The sequence below is a fragment of the Gadus chalcogrammus genome, chromosome 10 (genome assembly GCF_026213295.1).
Source record: "Gadus chalcogrammus isolate NIFS_2021 chromosome 10, NIFS_Gcha_1.0, whole genome shotgun sequence".
In the NCBI taxonomy this organism is placed as follows: Eukaryota; Metazoa; Chordata; class Actinopteri; order Gadiformes; family Gadidae; genus Gadus; species Gadus chalcogrammus.
Window position 1 is genome coordinate 9996908 of NC_079421.1, and position 19326 is coordinate 10016233.

General features: G+C 43.6%; 1 protein-coding gene across 1 annotated transcript in view; it reads right to left on the reverse strand.

The window, feature by feature from the left end:
- Positions 1 to 965: 965 nt before the first annotated feature.
- Positions 966 to 19326, reverse strand: part of LOC130390975 (uncharacterized) — a 22925-nt gene continuing 4564 nt past the window's right edge. The window contains exons 5-6 of the mRNA XM_056601157.1: positions 1889 to 2082; positions 966 to 972 (exon numbers count right to left, since the gene is read on the reverse strand). Coding sequence (XP_056457132.1) covers positions 966 to 972; positions 1889 to 2082 — 201 coding nt within the window. The remainder of the gene's footprint in view (positions 973 to 1888; positions 2083 to 19326) is intronic.

A 19326-nucleotide genomic window follows, 5' to 3' on the forward strand; every position in this document is an offset into this window, starting at 1 on the left:
GTCTGGAGAGACTGAATAAAATTGCAATAGCAATATAGGTGTGTCGGTCCCACTCGTAGTTCTGAGAGTATATCGAATTCAGTGACACCGGGATTCCACCGGACGCGTATGTGCCGCGGTCCTAAACCTGAGCGCACGATCGGGAGGTGGAAGTTGCGCTTTCACAAGTCCAGCGGAGGGCTCCAGTTTTCGCCGGCCAAGTCATGCGCTGTGATATGTGTGATTATGTTGCACAACATTGCAGCTAAGGCTGGGGTAGCTTTGGTTGAACCGGAGGACATTGAGGACGATGACGACGAGAATATAATTTATTCGGTGGTGCAGTAGGCTTGCAGCGTTCAGTTGTAGGCCTAATGAATGACGGTGCCATCTTGCGGCCGAAGATTATGTACGCACAATTTTGGCATATAAGTCGCTTCGAAATATAAGTCGCAGGGCAAGCCAAACTACAAAAAAAACGCGACTTATAGTCCGGAAAATACGGTATGTTACTTCTACAGTTGAAGTACGACTGATGATTTGAATCATCGTCTTTCAGGGTTTTTTTCGGGTTTATTTTTTTCTCACGTCGCGCCCCCCCTGAAGAACTCTGGCGCCCCCCAGGGGGGGCGCGCCCCACAGTTTGAAAACCACTGTGATAGAGGATATTCTCATCTATGGAGAGGAGAATGACCTCATCCTCAACGTAGCCAAAACAAGAGAGGTGATAGCAGACTTCAGGAGGCGTCCTGCCCCCCTACAGCCCCTTACCATCCAAGGGACTGAGGTGGAGAGGGCGGACAACCACCGATTCCTGGGACTGCAGGTGATGTCTGACCTGAGCTGGTCTCTAAACACTGCTGCCACAGTGAAATAAGCCCAGCAGCGGCTGTATTTCATCAGACTGCTCAGGAAATCGGGACTAAACCAGCATCCTCTCACCCTGGCCTACAGTGGACTTGTAGAGAGCATTCTCACTTCAGGTATCACTGTCTGGTACGGGAATACCACACAGGCAGAGAGGAGGGCACTCCAAAGGGTCATAAAGACGGCTGAAAGGATTACTGGGACCACACTTCCCTCCATGGACTTTATTTACAGTCGGAAAAGGGCAGTGAGAATCATTAGAGACTCCCTCCACCCAGCTCACCCTCTACTCAATAACAAACATGGCAAATACAGACTCAGACACAGTAGAGCGGACAGTGTCACACACACAAGAAGATTCTTCAATAGCTTTTTCCCTGCAACAGTGCGACTGATGGCATTAACAGAGAACATCTGAAAAAATACAATGTGCAATATTGTATTTTATTTATTTATTTAAATATATACTCACCACCCTACCCCCACTTCCTACGTGCAATAACGTTGCTACATGTGGTTATACAGTATGGTTGACCGGCTGAATTCAATTTAATTTAATATGTATATATATTTTTTAATTTTTAATTTTAAATCACTATCTACTGTGGTGCTCTCTGAAATGCAATGAACTACATGCAATTTGTCCTTATCTCAATTTTTAAAACTTTTTATATTTTTTATTATTACTATTTATTGTGCTGCTCTCTCTCTCTCTCTCTCTCTCTCTCTCTCTCTCTCTCTCTCTCTCTCTCTCTCTCTCTCTCTCTCTCCCTCTCTCTCTCTCTCGATCTCTCTCTTTGTATTAATACTGTACTTGACTTGGGAAGCCCTGCACAATAATTCCAATGTGTTTGAACTGTCAGGTTTATGCACAAATGGCGAATAAAAAACCTTTTGAACTTAACACTATACAAATGTATGTAGAACACGGTAAAATATAAAAATACACACCCAAGAGCACAACATCTTTCCCTTGAAGTCGGCTGATGGCCTCAGACCTCTTCTCTTCCCAGTATTCTTTGATGGTGTCAACACAGTATACGTGTCCTGGATTGTGTAGTGGGTGGTCGGGTTAACCATTCGGATGTTCATGAACTTGAGGAGGAGAGCAACTTTAGCATAGTTGTTTCCAGACAGCAAGATGTTTGAGGAAAGTAGAAAGTCCCCGGCCTGCATGCCAAACTTCAACACAGGCTGGGAGTTCCACCGCCATAGGCAATGTCCATTAGGGCAGATCTAGTGGTCAGAAAGAGTAGCCTTATAAATTCACAATGCATATACAGTAGTAGTATATCATATATCCCATGTGGGTCCCTTTCTATCTGCACTCACTTCCGGTTGGGGAGGGGGTGGGGGTGGAGGGGGGATCCCTATTCACAGGTGCCACTTCCTGTTTATGTTTTATGACGGGTCGTAAACATAGTTTAAAAAGGGGGCGACGGCTGCTGTAGGGTCCCCGCATTCATCAAGTTGTCTGCAGTGTTCTTTTCATTCAACATGGACTGCTCATCAGAAGAAACCCGTAGATCAGATAGTGCTATTTGGTTGTATAGGGGCCCTCGTACCCCGACACCATTGTCTTCTCCCGCCATGGACGACTCTGCGTCGAGCAATGAGGATATTGAAAACCAGATGCCTGATGGTATGTCCGACTTTAGTACGCCTGTGTCTAACTATGTAAATAGTTGTGGAGATGCGGTACTGCTTAATGCTCCACTCAAAAGAACAAGGCCTGTTTTAGGCTTGAGAGACCGGAGTGTCGGGGATTCATTCACCCACGTTGGCGAATACGGCTTGGAGTATGTAATATCATGGGTCGATGGCTGTGTTATTTTGAATGTTAAAGATTGTGCTACAGAGTGGCGGTTGAACGTTCACGAATGGAATTTTTTCTTGGAGAATTTATGCCCCATGCTAGACGGTGTCCGGGGTACATGGCATGCGGGAACCCATGTATTCCAATGGACCTTTCAGTATGAATCGAGGATTCATCGCATGGATGCAAACTATCATACGAAGAGACCACAGGAGTTCATTTTTTTCAGACGCTGTGTTGATACAGACGAGCTACCACAGTGCTATGATATGCATTGCATCGGTAGCTCTCCTCTACGCGCCAGTGTTTTAGAAGCTGCTGATTATTTTGATAATGTCTTTTTCATGCAGTGGGCTGATTTGTCTGCACTACATGGAATTTTTGCAGAGATTGATTCTATGGCTAAGACGAATGAAGAACCATGGAGCACAGCTGATGATGAATGCCGAATGTGCCTGTTTGAGTCGTCTGGGTTTGATGAGGGGGTACATGGTGTGTTTGAGTATGTTTAGGGTTATGCTAGCATTAGAAAATGTCAGCAATGTATAAGAAGGTGGGGGTACATGCTAGTAGTATTAAGGGTGTTTTATTTTCCTTTTTAAATGTGTTTTTTGATAGGCTATACCTTATATTAATATGTGGGTGTTGTGTGTGTGTTTTTTTTATTTTCATATTCTAATGGTATATTTTTGATACGCTATGCAGCACAGGTCAATGATGAACATGTGCAAGGTGGGGGTGTGGCTATGGAGACTGCTGATTTAAAGGCTGTACAACCCGGACCCCACTGGCTTCACGAGTATGCCATCTATCTGACCGGATTGAATCTGACCTTCCTACACATCGGAGAGGACAGTGAGCTGGAGGTGGACACTGCTATGAGAGATGACGGATGGCCTGTATCAATACAGATCCGTTTAAACCCTGCATCGCTGGCTGTTCTGCGATTTACCACGGGGCTCTGTGTGGTAGCCATCATCAGCCATCAGAAGCAAGCGGCCTGCTGGGGATGCCAATGTGATTGCCCAAGTCAACGACGCCATTCATGCCTGCAGGGAGCGACACATCATCACTACGAATCCCACTACCAGGACATTTGTGTGATCCTGGACAGACACCCCTTCCTGTTACTTTTAGAAACTGTTTTAAAGAAGACTACAGGGTTGACTGTGTCCCCCGGAAAAATCTATGGTGTGGTCGAATCTTATCTATGTGATTTAATATGCAATACCAATGATACCGAAAAACTGGATTTAATGACCACCGAAGGTGTGTCCGATGAACATCTGCTTCTGATACATGAAGCCATACAAATGTGGCGTCCTACATTGTCATTAGGCAAACCAAAGCCTGTTGGCGGGTGGCGTTTATAATGGGGGTGTTGTTTTCTTATGCGTATGATGCGGATAGCAAGTTTGTATCAGAAAGACTATCCGTTTTGATGTATGCTGCCATAGAAAATGATACGTATGTCCAACATAATGCTTATATCAAATGTACGTATAAGGGGTGGAATGATCTGGTCATGAAATTCTTGCATGATAAACATACTGATCAAATGTTAGCTGAAGTATTTACCCATTTCCCCGATGGTGACTGTTTTACCGTCGGACATGTCATGTGTATATGTGCTTTTGTATCGGATGTCTTGAAGTTGAATAATGCCTCAAACGCCGAGGGTATTAGAACTGCTAGAATGATGGCTTGTAAAATGGTGCAGAAAAATAAAACTGCCTGTAAGCTTTATCTGAGAATTGTTTTGAGTGGACAGACATTTTAAATAAAAGGATGGATAACTCTGATCAGTGTTTCAGTATTCGTTTTTGGATAAACGGCTGCATAAGACTTATTATGATCCCTCCGGACCAGGGGGTTACGGCGGCATCAATAAACTAAGAACGGCCCTCGAGCATAGTGAGGGTGCAGTACCTCCACTAAAATATATCACGAAATGGCTGCTGAAGCAGGATCCCTACACCCTGCATGTACCGGCACCGATACATTTCCGCAGAAATAGAGTATTGGTTAGTGGGATAGATAGACAGTTCCAGGCTGATTTAGTGGATATGGCAGAGTATTCATCCGAAAATGATGGTGTGCATTTTCTGTTGACGTGCATCGATGTATTCTCAAAACATGCATGGGTTCATCCGTTACCATCCAAGAGGGCTATCGACGTCGCTAAAGCTTTTGATGATATTCTCGGTGAAGGGCGTACCCCCGATAAACTGCAGACTGACGCTGGCAAAGAATTTTATAACAAGATCTTTCAGCGTTTGATGGAGCGGTACAACGTCAAACATTTCTCTACATCTAACGAGACCAAGGCCAGTATAGTGGAACGCTTCAACAGGACTCTGAAAACCTGCATGTGGAGATATTTAACAGCTGCCAACTCCAAACGATATGTGGATAAACTATAGGATATGGTCCATGCTTATAACCATTCATATCATAGATCGATAAAAATGACCCCGGTCAGCGTTGATAAAGATAATGAGAAAACAGTGTTTAATACGCTATACAAAACCACTCAAGAGCCGATGGTGGTGTTTAGATACGATGTTGGTGACACGGTTAGAATTTCAAAAGTCAGAGCTACATTTCGAAAGGGGTATGAGCAGACATTTATGGATGAATATTTTGTAATATCGCAGCGCATAGCAAGGTGTCCTCCAGTCTATAAGCTGCAAGACTATGCAGGTGCCCCTGTTCATGGAACATTTTATGAGAAAGAGCTACAAAAAGTTATAGTGTCTAAAAACAAGGTGTATAAAATAGAAAAGATTATAGATAGAAAAAGGGAGGGGTCTAAGAATCTGCTATATGTCAAATGGTTGGGTTGGCCGGAGGCATTCAATTCATGGATAGCTGAAAAGACACTAGTCGATGCATAAAGAGACATACAAGAGACATACAATCCATTATAACCAGAGTGTACGATGGATAAGGAGGTGTCTGGGGGTTTCTATGTGACTCTTGCGAGTAATGCATCGGCAGGGATCTACCCACAAAATAAGATATGGAATTTTAGAACTAAATTAGCAAAATCTATACACACCAAGCAGCCCTATGAAGTAGGCCTAATTGAAGCTCAGTACCCATGCAGCTGGCATAGTTTTCCTACCGAGGACGCTACGATGACCGTTCACGATGGTAAAACGGGTCATAGGACATCATGTCTATTAGTTGGTGGGCTTTATGAGAGCATCGGATCGTTATTACTACAAATCAACAAGACTTGGGCCAAATATGATCCTGGCGGTAGAGTTATACTACATCATGAAGGTATTAGAAACCGCGTTTATGTAGAAGGAGACGATCACATATCTATCGTCTTTAGAGGAAAACTGGCTGCTATGCTGGGTTTCGATGCAGGGGTCAAGCTACCAGCCCATAAATCGTATGCAGCATACGCCCCCCATCCCACCGATATTCACGGCGGGTGTTACAACATGTTCATATATAGCGACATCGTTGACCATCAGCTGGTCGGAGATAGTTATGTCCCCCTGCTAAGGAGTATTAATATAACCGACACCAGCAGGAGACACTGCATTCACATGTTCGACAAGCCGCATTACGTACACGTAGCCCGAGACCCTCTTGGAGATATTGAAATCGATCTAAAGTCTGACCAGAATACAAATATAAAATTCACACACGGTAAAGTGATACTCAAGCTGCATTTCAGACCTGTAAAACAGTAGAATCCATAGTACCATCTATAAGGATGAGGGGGTATAGACCGCCTTACGACGAGAACAAATATGTTCAGTATTATTTAAACCAAGCAGGGAGTGGGCTACCTGGCTATGAGGGTAGCAGCACACAATATGGAGCTGGCATCGGAGGGATGTTCCGTAGCCTCTTTAGAATGGCTATTCCGTTATTTAGGCGAGGGGTTAGCATAGCAAAGCCTCATCTGAAGACTGCTGCTAAACATATTATAGGCGACGTTGCTACATAACATGTCAGACGAATGCATTAAGAGCGAGCTGGATCTCTTCTCCCTGCCGATGACGCAGACATCGATAGAAAAAAGTACATATATTGAAATACCCCCGCTATCGGCGCTAACAGATGGTGGACCCATAGAGTTCTTTGTATCGGCCAGTAGCGAAGACTATATAGATCTAAACAACACGTATTTACATCTGAGGATCAAGATTACTAATCCTGATGAAACAGACTTTGCTCCGGCGGCACCCGTGGGACTGATTAACTATCCAGGATGCACGTTATTCTCCCAAGTAGATATTACTCTTGGTGATAGGCTTATCACCCAGTCGTCAAACACCTATCCGTACAGAGGCATAATAGAATGCCTGCTAAACTATGGAAACGGAACATTAGACACCCAATTTGGCTGTGGTCTATTCCAGAAAGACACACACGGACATATGGACGAGATTCTTCCTGGAGGTCTCAATCTAGGCTTAACGACTAGGAGTGAATATACGGGGCGAAGTCGTATAGTGGAGCTGATATCCCCTATACACGTCGATATGTTTTTTCAGGAGAAACTGTTGATTAACGGAGTTGATCTCCGCATGAGATTCATTAGAGCAAAAAATGATTTCTGTCTCATGTCCGATGGTGCTGCGGAATACCGTGTCTCTATAGCGTCTGCAAATGTTTTCATTAAAAAGGTATCGGTAGCACCAGGCGTCAAGCTGGCACATGCCCGTGCGTTAAACCAAGCTAACGTTAAATACCCTGTTGATAGGGTATGTCTAAAGAATGTATCCATCGCTGCGGGCAGCCGTATATGCACACAGGATAATCTATTTCTAGGCCAAATACCCAAGATGGTTATTATAGGTTTTGTGAATAACGAAGCATTCACAGGGAGCTATGCCAGGAATCCTTTCAGATTCCAGCATTTCGGCATTGAGTTCTTATCCCTATATTGCGACGGTCAAGCATATCCCTCTAAACCCTTTCAGCCTGACTTTAGAAATGGTCTCTATACACGAGAATATTTCCAGCTCATTCAGGCTACAGGGCGACAGCTCAAAGATAGAGAAATAGCCATTAATCATAAGGAATTCGGGGACGGTATGCATTATTTTGTTTCAACCTTGAGGCAGATGAGGGCTGTGGACAACATGTATCGCTAGTCAGAACAGGGAATGTGAGGCTAGAGGCACGATTCAGAGCAGCATTGGCTACAACGGTCAATTTGATATGTTATGCAGTTTATGATTCTGTTATAGAAATATCAAATAGACGACAGGTGCTGCTTGACTATTACTGAAAAAGGTGGTGCGATATGAATACTATAGAGCTAACAGCCGTGTGTCAGAAAATGGCACACAAGGCATATTTTCTCGGTGCGTTACCGTGTGATCACCTACCCTGGGAAATTCATCAGAGGCCGGCAATGATGGTGGTCAACACCGAACCTTCACATATGTCCGGTGCGCATTGGCTAGCTATCTATATTACTGATGAGAGACAGGGTTACTTTTTCGACTCCTACGGCAACCCTCCCTCATACTCTGAGTTTCCTGAGACCATACAGCGTTTTCTCGATCAGCACTGTAAAGATGTTGATCATTCTACACAACAGGTCCAGGATCCGTCAAGTACAGCATGTGGGCATCATTGTGTTTTTTTCTTGTTTAATATGCAAAAAGGGGTATCCTATCAAGTTTTTGAAAATGTATGGGGATAATTTACCCCGTAATGATGAAAAGGTTTATGACTTAGTTAACCGTGTACAACCTAATGTCTGTAATGAACATGATATGATGTGTGTGCAGTCATGTGTATGCGGATGTAACATGTAACATGTGTTGTTGTTGTTGTTATGGTTGTTTTCTGTATTGATAATAAAAGTACAATAATTTCATTACATTTTAGTCGTACTGTTTTCTTTTATTTTTACGGATAAAACATACATTTAGATACATAATTTAAAATGGTAACCACTCGGCCATATGCATTCCAGGGGAAGTAATAGATGACAAGGGCTGCTTGCGTTTCCTCCTTTTATCAGATGAGACAGGGACGGAGGCCATCGCAGTGGCGCCCGTAGTGACGGGACTATGCTTATACATGTCTACAGTTTGCCTGAGCTGTTTATTAGGGATAGCCGATAGTGGTATATTATTACTGGCTAAAGATTTCATAAATACATTCCATCCCTGTGGTCTGACAGATTCGACAACATGGTAAGGGGCGGTAACATTCTTTAACAAATCAAACATATGGGACCCCTTAATAGTTTCGCCTTGTAATATGATCTCCCCCTTGTCCGTCCATGAAACATTTTTAGATTTCTTTAAAGAGTCCAGGATATGTCTGGTATTGCTCTTGCTTCTGACGGGTATATGTTTCATTATATCCTTATAGATATGATCGCCGGTGCCATCATCGTCATCAACACTATGCTGTGCCGCCATAGGCGTATGAACTGGGTCCCCCTCAGCAAGTGACAGAGTTAATTCTCCATGCTCGCGCTGCCCTTGCTTTACCATGGATAGATAACGCTGCAGGACAGCACCGTACCTGGCCGCTTTTTCATATAGGTCTGTATCGGGAGTGTTCAACACCATCGCAATGGCCTTATCCAGCTCATTTTCAGCAGTCTGTCTAACAGAATCCCTGGGTTGGGTATGCTTTAAGGCATTGAGTTGTTGTTGAGGAACTAGATACATCTTGTGCGTATGATCAATTATAATCACCCTCATCTTGAGAACAGGCTTGTAAACAACGGTATGGCCACAGACAGCAGGGGTAGAAGAAATCCACCAGTCTGATTGATTAGTCTTTTCTTTCTAGATATTAGTACAATTTTATTGACGAGTATTCTGAGGTCCTTCTTTCGTCTACGCAATTTCGTATGCTGGCGCGGAGTCAGAGGTATTTTGCCTTGTTTTCGACTGCCTAGCAGTAGACATATTGCAGATAGTTAACAACTCTCTCCAGTCAGGCAAGTTCCCAAAAGCTTTGAAAACTGCAGTTATTAAACCCCTTTTAAAAAAGCGGATCCTAGATGCCTCTATTATTAACAACTACAGACCAATATCAAATCTACCCTTCATAAGTAAAATCATTGAGAAAGTTGTCCTCCAGCAACTAAATCACTTCCTGGCATCAACTGGTTGCTATGACACCTTCCAATCAGGATTTCGACCCCTGCACAGCACTGAGACCGCCCTTATTAAAGTTGTAAACGACATCCGTCTTAACACAGACTCTGGCAAAACCTCAATACTAATGCTACTTGACCTCAGTGCTGCATTCGACACTGTGTAGACCATACATTACTTCTGGAAAGGTTAGAAAACTGGGTGGGGCTTTCAGGCACTGTCTTAAATTGGTTCAGGTCCTACCTACAAAATAGGAACTACTTTGTTTCCATTGGCGACTTTGTATCAGAATCAACCAATGTGACATGTGGAGTCCCACAAGGTTCGATCTTAGGACCCTCTTTATTCAACATCTACATGCTCCCACTAGGGCAAATCATGCAAAATAACAATATTGACCATCATTGCTATGCTGATGACACGCAAATCTATGTATCGCTATCACCAAATGACTATCGGCCCATAGATCTGCTGTGCCAGTGCATTGAGCAAGTGAAGGAATGGATGTGCCGAAATTTCCTTCAACTAAATGAGGACAAAACAGAGATAATTGTATTTGGTTCTAAAACGGAAAGGCTTAAAGTAACCCAACACCTTCACTCTCTGTCCCTGAAAACCTCAATCAAAGCCAGAAATCTAGGGGTTATCATGGATTCAGATTTACATTTTGACAGTCACATCAAATCAGTTACAAAATCGGCATATTATCACCTTAAAAATATAGCAAGACTTAGAGGGCTCATGTCCACCGAAGACTTACAAAAACTTGTACATGCCTTTATCACTAGTAAGCTTGATTACTGCAATGGTCTCCTCACAGGTCTCCCAAAACAAACTCTGAGGAAGCTTCAGCTTGTTCAGAATGCTGCTGCTAGAGTTCTAACAAAGACCAAAAAATTTGATCATATTACACCAATTCTGAAATCGTTACATTGGCTTCCTGTAGGTCAGAGAATTGATTTTAAAATCATGTTGCTAACCTATAAATCCCTACATGGTTTAGGCCCAAAATACTTAACTGATATGCTTCCACTACATCAGCCTTCTAGACCACTAAGATCCTCTGAGACCAATCTGTTAATTATCCCCAGAGTAAACACAAAACATGGGAAAGCAGGATTTAGTTACTATGCAACAAATAGCTGGAATAAACTCCCAGAGGATTTAAGACTTGCCCCAACTCTGAGCACCTTTAAAACAAGACTGAAGACTTTTATGTTTGCTATAGCTTTCTGCTAAAATCTTAAATACATTGCACTTTCTAAAAAGCTTTTTTAACTTTGCCTTTATTTTCTATTTTAATACTAAAATGCCTTTTTCTATTCTACCCATTTCTTTGCATATGTTTTTCTTTTACTTATCTATTATTTTATTTTATTGTATGACAATGTTTATATGTGAAGCACTTTGAGTCTGCCTTGTGTATGAAAAGTGCTATATAAATAAAGTTGCCTTGCCTTGCCTTGCCTTGTAAAATGTTCAAGGCTATTTCACACAGCGAGTTGATAAAGTCGGCGTTGGCTGTCCTGAGGATAACTTTACGTTGGGCCGGAGGGGCGCTATATAGTTGCTTAAGACGCTCACGATTTCTACTTATACGTGAGGACATGGTCTTTTGGGCTAATCACTTTGGCTCTCTGAGTGTATACAACATGCCGGTCTGACAATATATCTGTTCTAAGTCTCATGTTGTCTGGGGTCATGGCTTTAAAGTCTACAAGTAGATAGCCGTAAGGCATGTCGGTAGCATCGTTAAAGGCTTCTAGAAAATATTTTGTCTTGCATGGAAACATCTGTTTGGCTATCAACATAATCTGATATTTGTCACGAGGGTTCTTAAACAAAACCATGTAATTGGTATTTAGACTAATTGTACGGCTGGTTTTACCCTGCATAAATAAATTCTGGACCAGATACATACAACTGAGATTACGATGGTGTACATATTTGGTAAAAACGTACTGAACCTCTATATTATTGCATGCATCGTTCATCAAGTCGTCAATAATGAGCAGATTTCTAGTATGGACTGGTAAGATTGCATCATCACATAGAGATTTGGGGATCCCTTCTACAAAGTGAATGTTCCTTATTTTAAGCAAATCATCATATATGGGCTGCCAGCATGAATAAACATATACTATATTCTCAATCTTTTCTGAGAATAACCGATCCATATTTTCAATGACTGTTTTGACAAAGTAGGTTTTGCCGCTGTTTGAAGGTCCCGATACTACCATGCTGAACGGGTGTTGAAGTCTAGGGTCGAACGTAGTGTGTACAGCAGCCATCTCTGCGGTCTGTGTGCATCCCCTCTGATGGACGGATGTATTGTGACCATAGAACCGTGAAACATTTGACAGTTAACATTCTTTATTAACACCGACATGATTATTAGCACAGTCATTCATCATTAATACATGATGCATAAAAAAAAGTATATACAGATACAATATGAATACCCCCCAAAATACAGAAATTATTAAAATAAAAAAGATGAAAGAAGAGAACATGGATCATTTGAAAACAATAAAAAACAAAATAGCTAATAGCATGATAATAGCATAGTATGATTTGATTTTCTTAACACAATATGCATACCCCCTCAAAAATATAAAATGAATAAAAACATGGATCATTTGAAAACGATATGTAAAAAGAAGAAGAAGAAAAAAACATGGATCATGTGAAAAAGTGAAAAACAATAAACAAAATGGTTAATAACCGTAAGGAAGCGTGGTGTAGTCGGGGAAGACCCTGCGTTTGTTGTAAACCACCCTAAGCCGTTTAACTACAGTAGCGTTTTTTAGCAGAAACCTAGTCTTATCTCGCTGGATGGTATCTACTGTGGTGGTGATGTCGAGGGTTTGAGGCCGATGGTTGACAAAATCATCCAATAGACATTTCAGGGTCTGTTGGGTGACCACTTTAGCATTTGCTGCATTTAAAGTCACCCCTTTGCTTTTGACGACAGACTTGTGGTCACGGGTGTGGTATGCATAGCTTTTAGGACCTGTTGAGACATATTCGCTAATGTAATCCTCCTCTTCGGTACCATACAGATCACCATCATTTATCTCATCGGTCAAGTCGCCCAGATAAGGGCCTAAAGGGGGTACCCAATCACCCTCCTTAGAAACAAAAATGATGCTGTCTGTGTCGCAGTAGAGGACACGTTCCTGTAGTTTGTCTAGAAGATCGTAGAGCATGAGCCTGGCATGGGCGGTAGTCACAGCCCCCACAATCACGTTGACATCCCGCGCCCTTGCGAGACGTGCATCTACGTGTTTCCATTGTGCAAGGGCCACATCATCAGAGATAAAGCAAAAGTGACTAATGTGATAGCTATCGCTAAACATGAGCTGAGTGAACCTTTCAGGTTCAGAAATTAGCTCACAAGTGGGTAGGTCTGGGCGTAGTGAAAAGCGACCCCACAGACTGTTTAGAATCAACTTGTTGCAATTACGCATGGCCTTATTCACACACATGTTGTCGTGATCCAGCTGTATGCCTTCCTTTGCCAGATAGTTTTGCACATACACCTGCTGTTTCGCCGCAGTATCCACTGTGCTGGGGTATCCTGAAGCCTCCTGTTTACGCTTGAGAAACGTTTTGACATACCCTTTAAACAGAGTCTCTGACCGTTCGGGGTAGTGCCACACCTCATGCATCTGGATTAACACGTAGCCCATTTCAACTGCTTTTTGTAGCTCAAAAGTCACCCAGGTGCCTGTCAGAGCGCGTTCATCGTTGCAGTGATGACACGCGTCTGTCTGATTGAGCTCAGTGGCACATGTGCCACAGAGGGGGAACATCAGCTTACCATGACACCTGTAAGGGAGCACAGGATGGTAAAGACCTCTGGGGGGCAACACAGTGCATTTGATGATGCCGAAATACCCATCCAAAGGACCAAAATTCCTGAAAATGATCTGGGGGTGTCCTACAGGATAAGGACAGCGAGCCTGTACTGTGGGGTAGAGAGAGGTAAAGTCATAGTAGCGTATTTTCTCACCGGGCTCGGCCTTGTGATACATTTTGATGGCATTGGTGCGACCCCCATAGAGAGAGTCGCGAGGATCAATCCTGGGTTGTATCTTCAGAGTAGCCAAGAATGCCTGCACTGCAGCATTGGTCTTTTTCAGACGGTGCCACTCACACTCCCACATGACCACGACTCTTAAACCATGATCTCTTTTGAGAGCCTTGACTTTGAGGTGAAACTGCACCCACAATTCGCCATAGGTCTTCTTGAGGACAGGGTTCTGGTGTCCAGCGTTGTAACAATGTTCACACCCATGATAAAAGCATCCTGCAAATTCATAGGCTGTGTTTATAGACGGGGCATGTCCGTCTAGGATGAATGGCCCATATTTAGCCTCTCCATGGTTGAGAGCATGCCGAATCTCCAGGTTATTGGAGCGGGATAGATATTCAAGCCACTGGATGGATGCACATGAGAACGACTTTTTCTTTTTCCGATATACCCCCTCGTAGGTCAATGCCAGGACGTTTTTCTTCAAGAACGACTTTTTGAAGGTGGCCATGCACGCCGAAGCCAGAGTGGCATAGGCCAAGGGGTCTATAGTGGCACACTCTATGAAATTTTCCCTGTAGATCCCACACGCCGTGTACAGGATCATCGCATCGTTGACACAGTAGCGACGCAGCTGTTTCTGAAAGTCAAATTTTTTGCGTCGTACAGATCTGTACCAAATAACGAAATCTGTCTTTTGATCGCTAGTCATGGAATCATAACCATAGTATGAGATCTCAGGGTAGGCACCAGAGATGGAAATTAACTTTTTTGCCCACCAGCCACTGTGGCAGGTAGATTTAAAAATCTACCAGCCACTCATCTTTTTTACCAGCCACTTTTTATACGCTATATATTTTTTAATATATGCGTACATTTTAAACAATATAATAGTAACAATAGATAAGAAAAGTGTTTTTCATACACATCAGTTGGTGTTACGATGACAAGTTTGGGGATAATTCATCTATACAAAGTATTTTCATTAAAAAACGAATTGACATATTAATAATAAAACAACATGCATGGCTACACCATCATAAGTCAATAGGAACATTTGTTTTTTTGTATTTACATGTGACTGCATACAAATCAGTGGCGGCTGCTGGTCTTTTAAAGAGGGGAAGCTCATTTTTGGCCTACATCAAAATAGTTGTCAATTTATTTATACCTCAATTCGGCCCTCCGTTCCTTTTCAAGAAAATGCTAGCTGGCTAGTTCACTCCGACCTAGCCAACAGTATAAATGAACGAACTAACAAAACGATATTAATCTCGGAACAAGGAAATGCGGAAAGTATGTTAAACTGAAACAAGGAAATACAATAAATGTGTTTTATTCACAGTGTAAGAAATTAATAATGGAAGCAATTTCGCCAAGCAAATACCAAGAAATGTGTTGCAGTTTGTCATGAGACTTTACTTGCAAAATCCGCGATGGGACTGAACTCAGATAGTGAAGTGATTGTGTATATCTCAAAATAGCTGTCAATCAAAAAGTGATTCAGACTTTCGACTGATCCTCCAATCATAACGCGGAAGCCCAGCGTCCAGGCTAGCACAGGCCAGCCCACTGCTCCATCCACCCCCAGAGACGCTGAGCGTCCGGGGGCGGGACAAATCTGGGCATTTATCCAATGACCGTCGAGTTTCGAGGCAATGAAAAAAACTGTTCCATGCAGTCTCATTGAAGTGAATGGACGCTCGGCTTCTACGGTCTAATGCATTGACATTACGGGAATGTATGAGAAGTTAACAAAATCGAGTCAGTCTTGGATAAGATTCTTATCGAACTCGTCTTCGGCATGAACGTATTTTAACGAATTTGTAGTCAATGAAATGTTAACACAACAATACATATTTGACAATTTAATGTTCGAAATTTTAGGGGAAGCTGAGCTTCCCTTGCAGTCTTAGAGAAATCGCCACTGATACAAATGTGTCCACACAGACATGGTAACTAACGTATGATAGTAAGCATTATATGCCCTTAACACTAATATTCAGAAGAAAATATGTGTGGCATTCAGTCCAATGCTGAAAATATATCTGTGGCATTCAGTAGGCCAATGCTGTGGTAAAGTGTGTAATGTATGACCAAGTGTTTCTTTCTGTTCAATAGATAGAACTTTATCAATCCCCTGTAGGAGGAATTTGTTAATGTTTGTCTCTATAAAACAATAATGGTAAAATAATAAATACAAAACACGACGGTAACTTTGTAGGTCAAACCGTCCAATCTGAAGGCTCTACTTAACCACTCCCCCTACTCACTTCCACCAATGCGAAGCGAACAGAACTGAGCAGGGGAGGGCGTAGCCTAACTAGTTTGTGAACGACCCAGAGAAACGCAACTCAAATTCAATGTGAACATATATGAGGCTTTAATAAAATCCCGGACGATTTTGAAATTCCGACACACATTTTTTAAAAGTGTGTCAAAAAGAGGGCATGTCCGGGCAAAAGAGGACGTCTGGTTACCCTACCGTGTGGCGTGTGAGCGTGTGCATTGGTTGAATTGCGTGTGTCTCACGCCGAACGCGTGAGACTTGAGAGCCCTGTTACCGATATTATCCCGGAGACAGTCGCAGTTCAGCAAAAGAGGCATAGAGGAAGAAGGGGCCCGGATGTTGACAGTAATGCTTGTGGAACTGTGCAGCGCCGTATAACGAATGTATTAGATATGCAAATTCGATCGGACCTGACTGGAAAGTATTACCCGCCACAGTGGCGGGTGAAGTGACACAATTCACCCGCCACCATACAAATCCACCCGCAAATGGCGTGTGGCTGGTGTTAATTTCCATCCCTGGTAGGCACCGACATAAGACTCGTTGGCCCGTGTGTTGAATTTATGAGGAAAATAACCTTTTACCATATCATCAAAATCCAACGCCGCCGGTGCATTAGCCAATCGCATGGGCAAAAAGCTAAACAACTCGTCATTATCTTCCCCCGTTACAGCAGGCACCGGTGTACCATCATAAGCAGCACCACCACCAACACCTCCATCCCCCACACCGCTACCGTCACCACAGCCATCATCATCAACAACAGCACCGCCATCACCGCCACCACCTCCACCCCCCACACCGTCACCACCCCCCACGCCACCACCACCACTACCACCACCACCACCGACCTGTATATTCGACTCTATAGGGACCCCTGCCACAGCCGGGTGGTCCTGAAAACCCTCGCCAATCCCTTCATCACGTTGCGACCCTTGCAATACATCGATCTGCGCTGATATGTATAGACTCTCTTGTGCACTATCCAACCACCCCCCGACAGCGTTAAGTACATCTTGTGTGTTTGCCCCCGCATACAACACACCCCTCGACTCTATAGGGAGCCCTGCCGCAGCCGGGGGGTCCTGAAAACCCTCGCCAATCCCTTCATCACGTTGCGACCCATGCAATACATCGATCTGCGCTGATATGTATAGACTCTCTTGTGCACTATCCAACCACCCCCCGACAGCGTTAAGTACATCTCGTGTGTTTGCCCCCGCATACAACACACCCCTTGTGTCTAAATCTCCTGGCGCCTCTAGCCCCACCATGTCATCTAGACCTGGCTCGTTCGAAACATTTATCTGTGCTGCCTGATATAGAGCATTAGCCATGCTATGGCCCCATGCATCAGCTGCAATTAACACCCGTCTAGTTCTATCTATGCCAACACATATTTCCCGCATGTCTAAACAACCTTCTGCATACATGCCCCCACCCCCCACATGTCCTACAACCGACAAATGAGACGTATCGCCGGTTGCGTCATACCTCATTGCCATCTCTTCAAGTTCTAAATCCATAATGCTACCCCCACTATCAGATCTACGCCGTCTCTTGGGATTACGTCTATAGATTTGAATTTCCTTTTTCTAGGGCTAATGGCGTTATGCATAGTGTACAGCTTTAGTTTTTAATGCCGATAGAAAAAAAAAAAATATATATATATATATATATATAAAAAATTACATTAAAAAAAAAACGTTAATTAGTCAGGTATTAAAAGAAAAAAAGTTTTATTACATGCAGTTTAAAACAAAAAATACCCTCTCCACGAGATAAAAGAAAAAAGAAAAAACATTAAAAAACAAAAACACAAATCAAATAATAGCATTCATCGTAAGCTTTGCTAGTGTGTCATTCATCACAGACATCTCGGTACTCATTGCCCGATAGGTATTGACGTTAGCTTCGCTAGCAGATTGCATTAACCAGAATTTTCGAGCGGTTTTAGAAGCTCTTAACCCCTCTTGCGCGTTAATTCTCTCTATGCCCTGCGTGTTGACACGCACAGCTGCCTCGGCATCCAAATGCTTGCGCTGAAGGGCAGCGATAGCACGACCATTACCGGTCTCAGTGTTTGGGGATTCAGCAGTCATACGATCACGCGCAATTTCGGCCCTGATAGCGATGAAGGACTGCTTCGTCTGCTCTTCGAGATCCTGATATCTACTGTCACGACGTTTACCAGCCGACACTCCCAGTTTACTCTGACGAGCAATGGCTAAGGAGTTTACATCCACCGACGCAGTTAACACGGCTAATTTATCAGCAAATTCTTTACGCCAGTTAGCACATCGCACCCCTGCATGGTGTTCATCAACAGCAATTGCGGGACCGGCTGGTAGCCGCGGCACCGCTACCTCATGAGCGATGGGACTCACGATACACGGGGGGTCGCGGATAGGGTCTTGAATGGTGTGTAGGGATCCAGATGCAGGATCTGCAGGCTGGTGGTGTTGTACAGGCTCTGCACTGGTGGTAGCCTCTACGGATGTAGCTGGAGAGTCGATCCACTGAGCTGGAGTGAAGTCGATATGATCCAGTGGAGGCTTCTCCATTGAGGAGAGGGAGGAAGATCCTCCCTAACCTGTTCGTTTCCCTGGGTAAAGGGACATTAGCACCCCCTATCGCCTTTTGACAATTACTTCAGGGAGGAACGTCCTCCCTTCGCCGCCGTCCACTCCCATTCATTTTCCCGAAAGTACTGGCGGCCGGTGGATAACATGGGTTTCAATGGGAGAGAGGAGGAAAATCCTCCTCTGAGTGGGTGGGACCTTAAGGGGTCTGATTCGCGCAAAAATCTATCCGTCTGCGCTATGAACCAATAAGCAGGATCCCTGGATGTTGAGCAGTGTTGCCAGATTGGTCCGATTTCCCACCCAAATGGGCTGCTTTTAACCATGTTAGGCTGGAAGAATTATCATTGGGCGGGAAATCTGCCCAATCTGGCAACGCTGTCGATAACAAACCCGGTCTGCGTTGCCGCGGTGCTCAGTCTGAGAGACGCAGAGCAAGTGAAATCTGCGATAGCGAGATCCTAAATGCACAATGGAGACATTGGAAACGGAGGACATTGTTAACGTCTTATTACAAAAAGCATTCCATTCATTCAGTTACAGTGCTAAGTTAGCGACCAATGAAAGAGGTAGACCACTTCCCAAAATCAAGGTCACCAGAAGTAATGGCAACGTCAGTGTTGTGAGTGCTACATGGTTTGCTAGGTACGCATGAC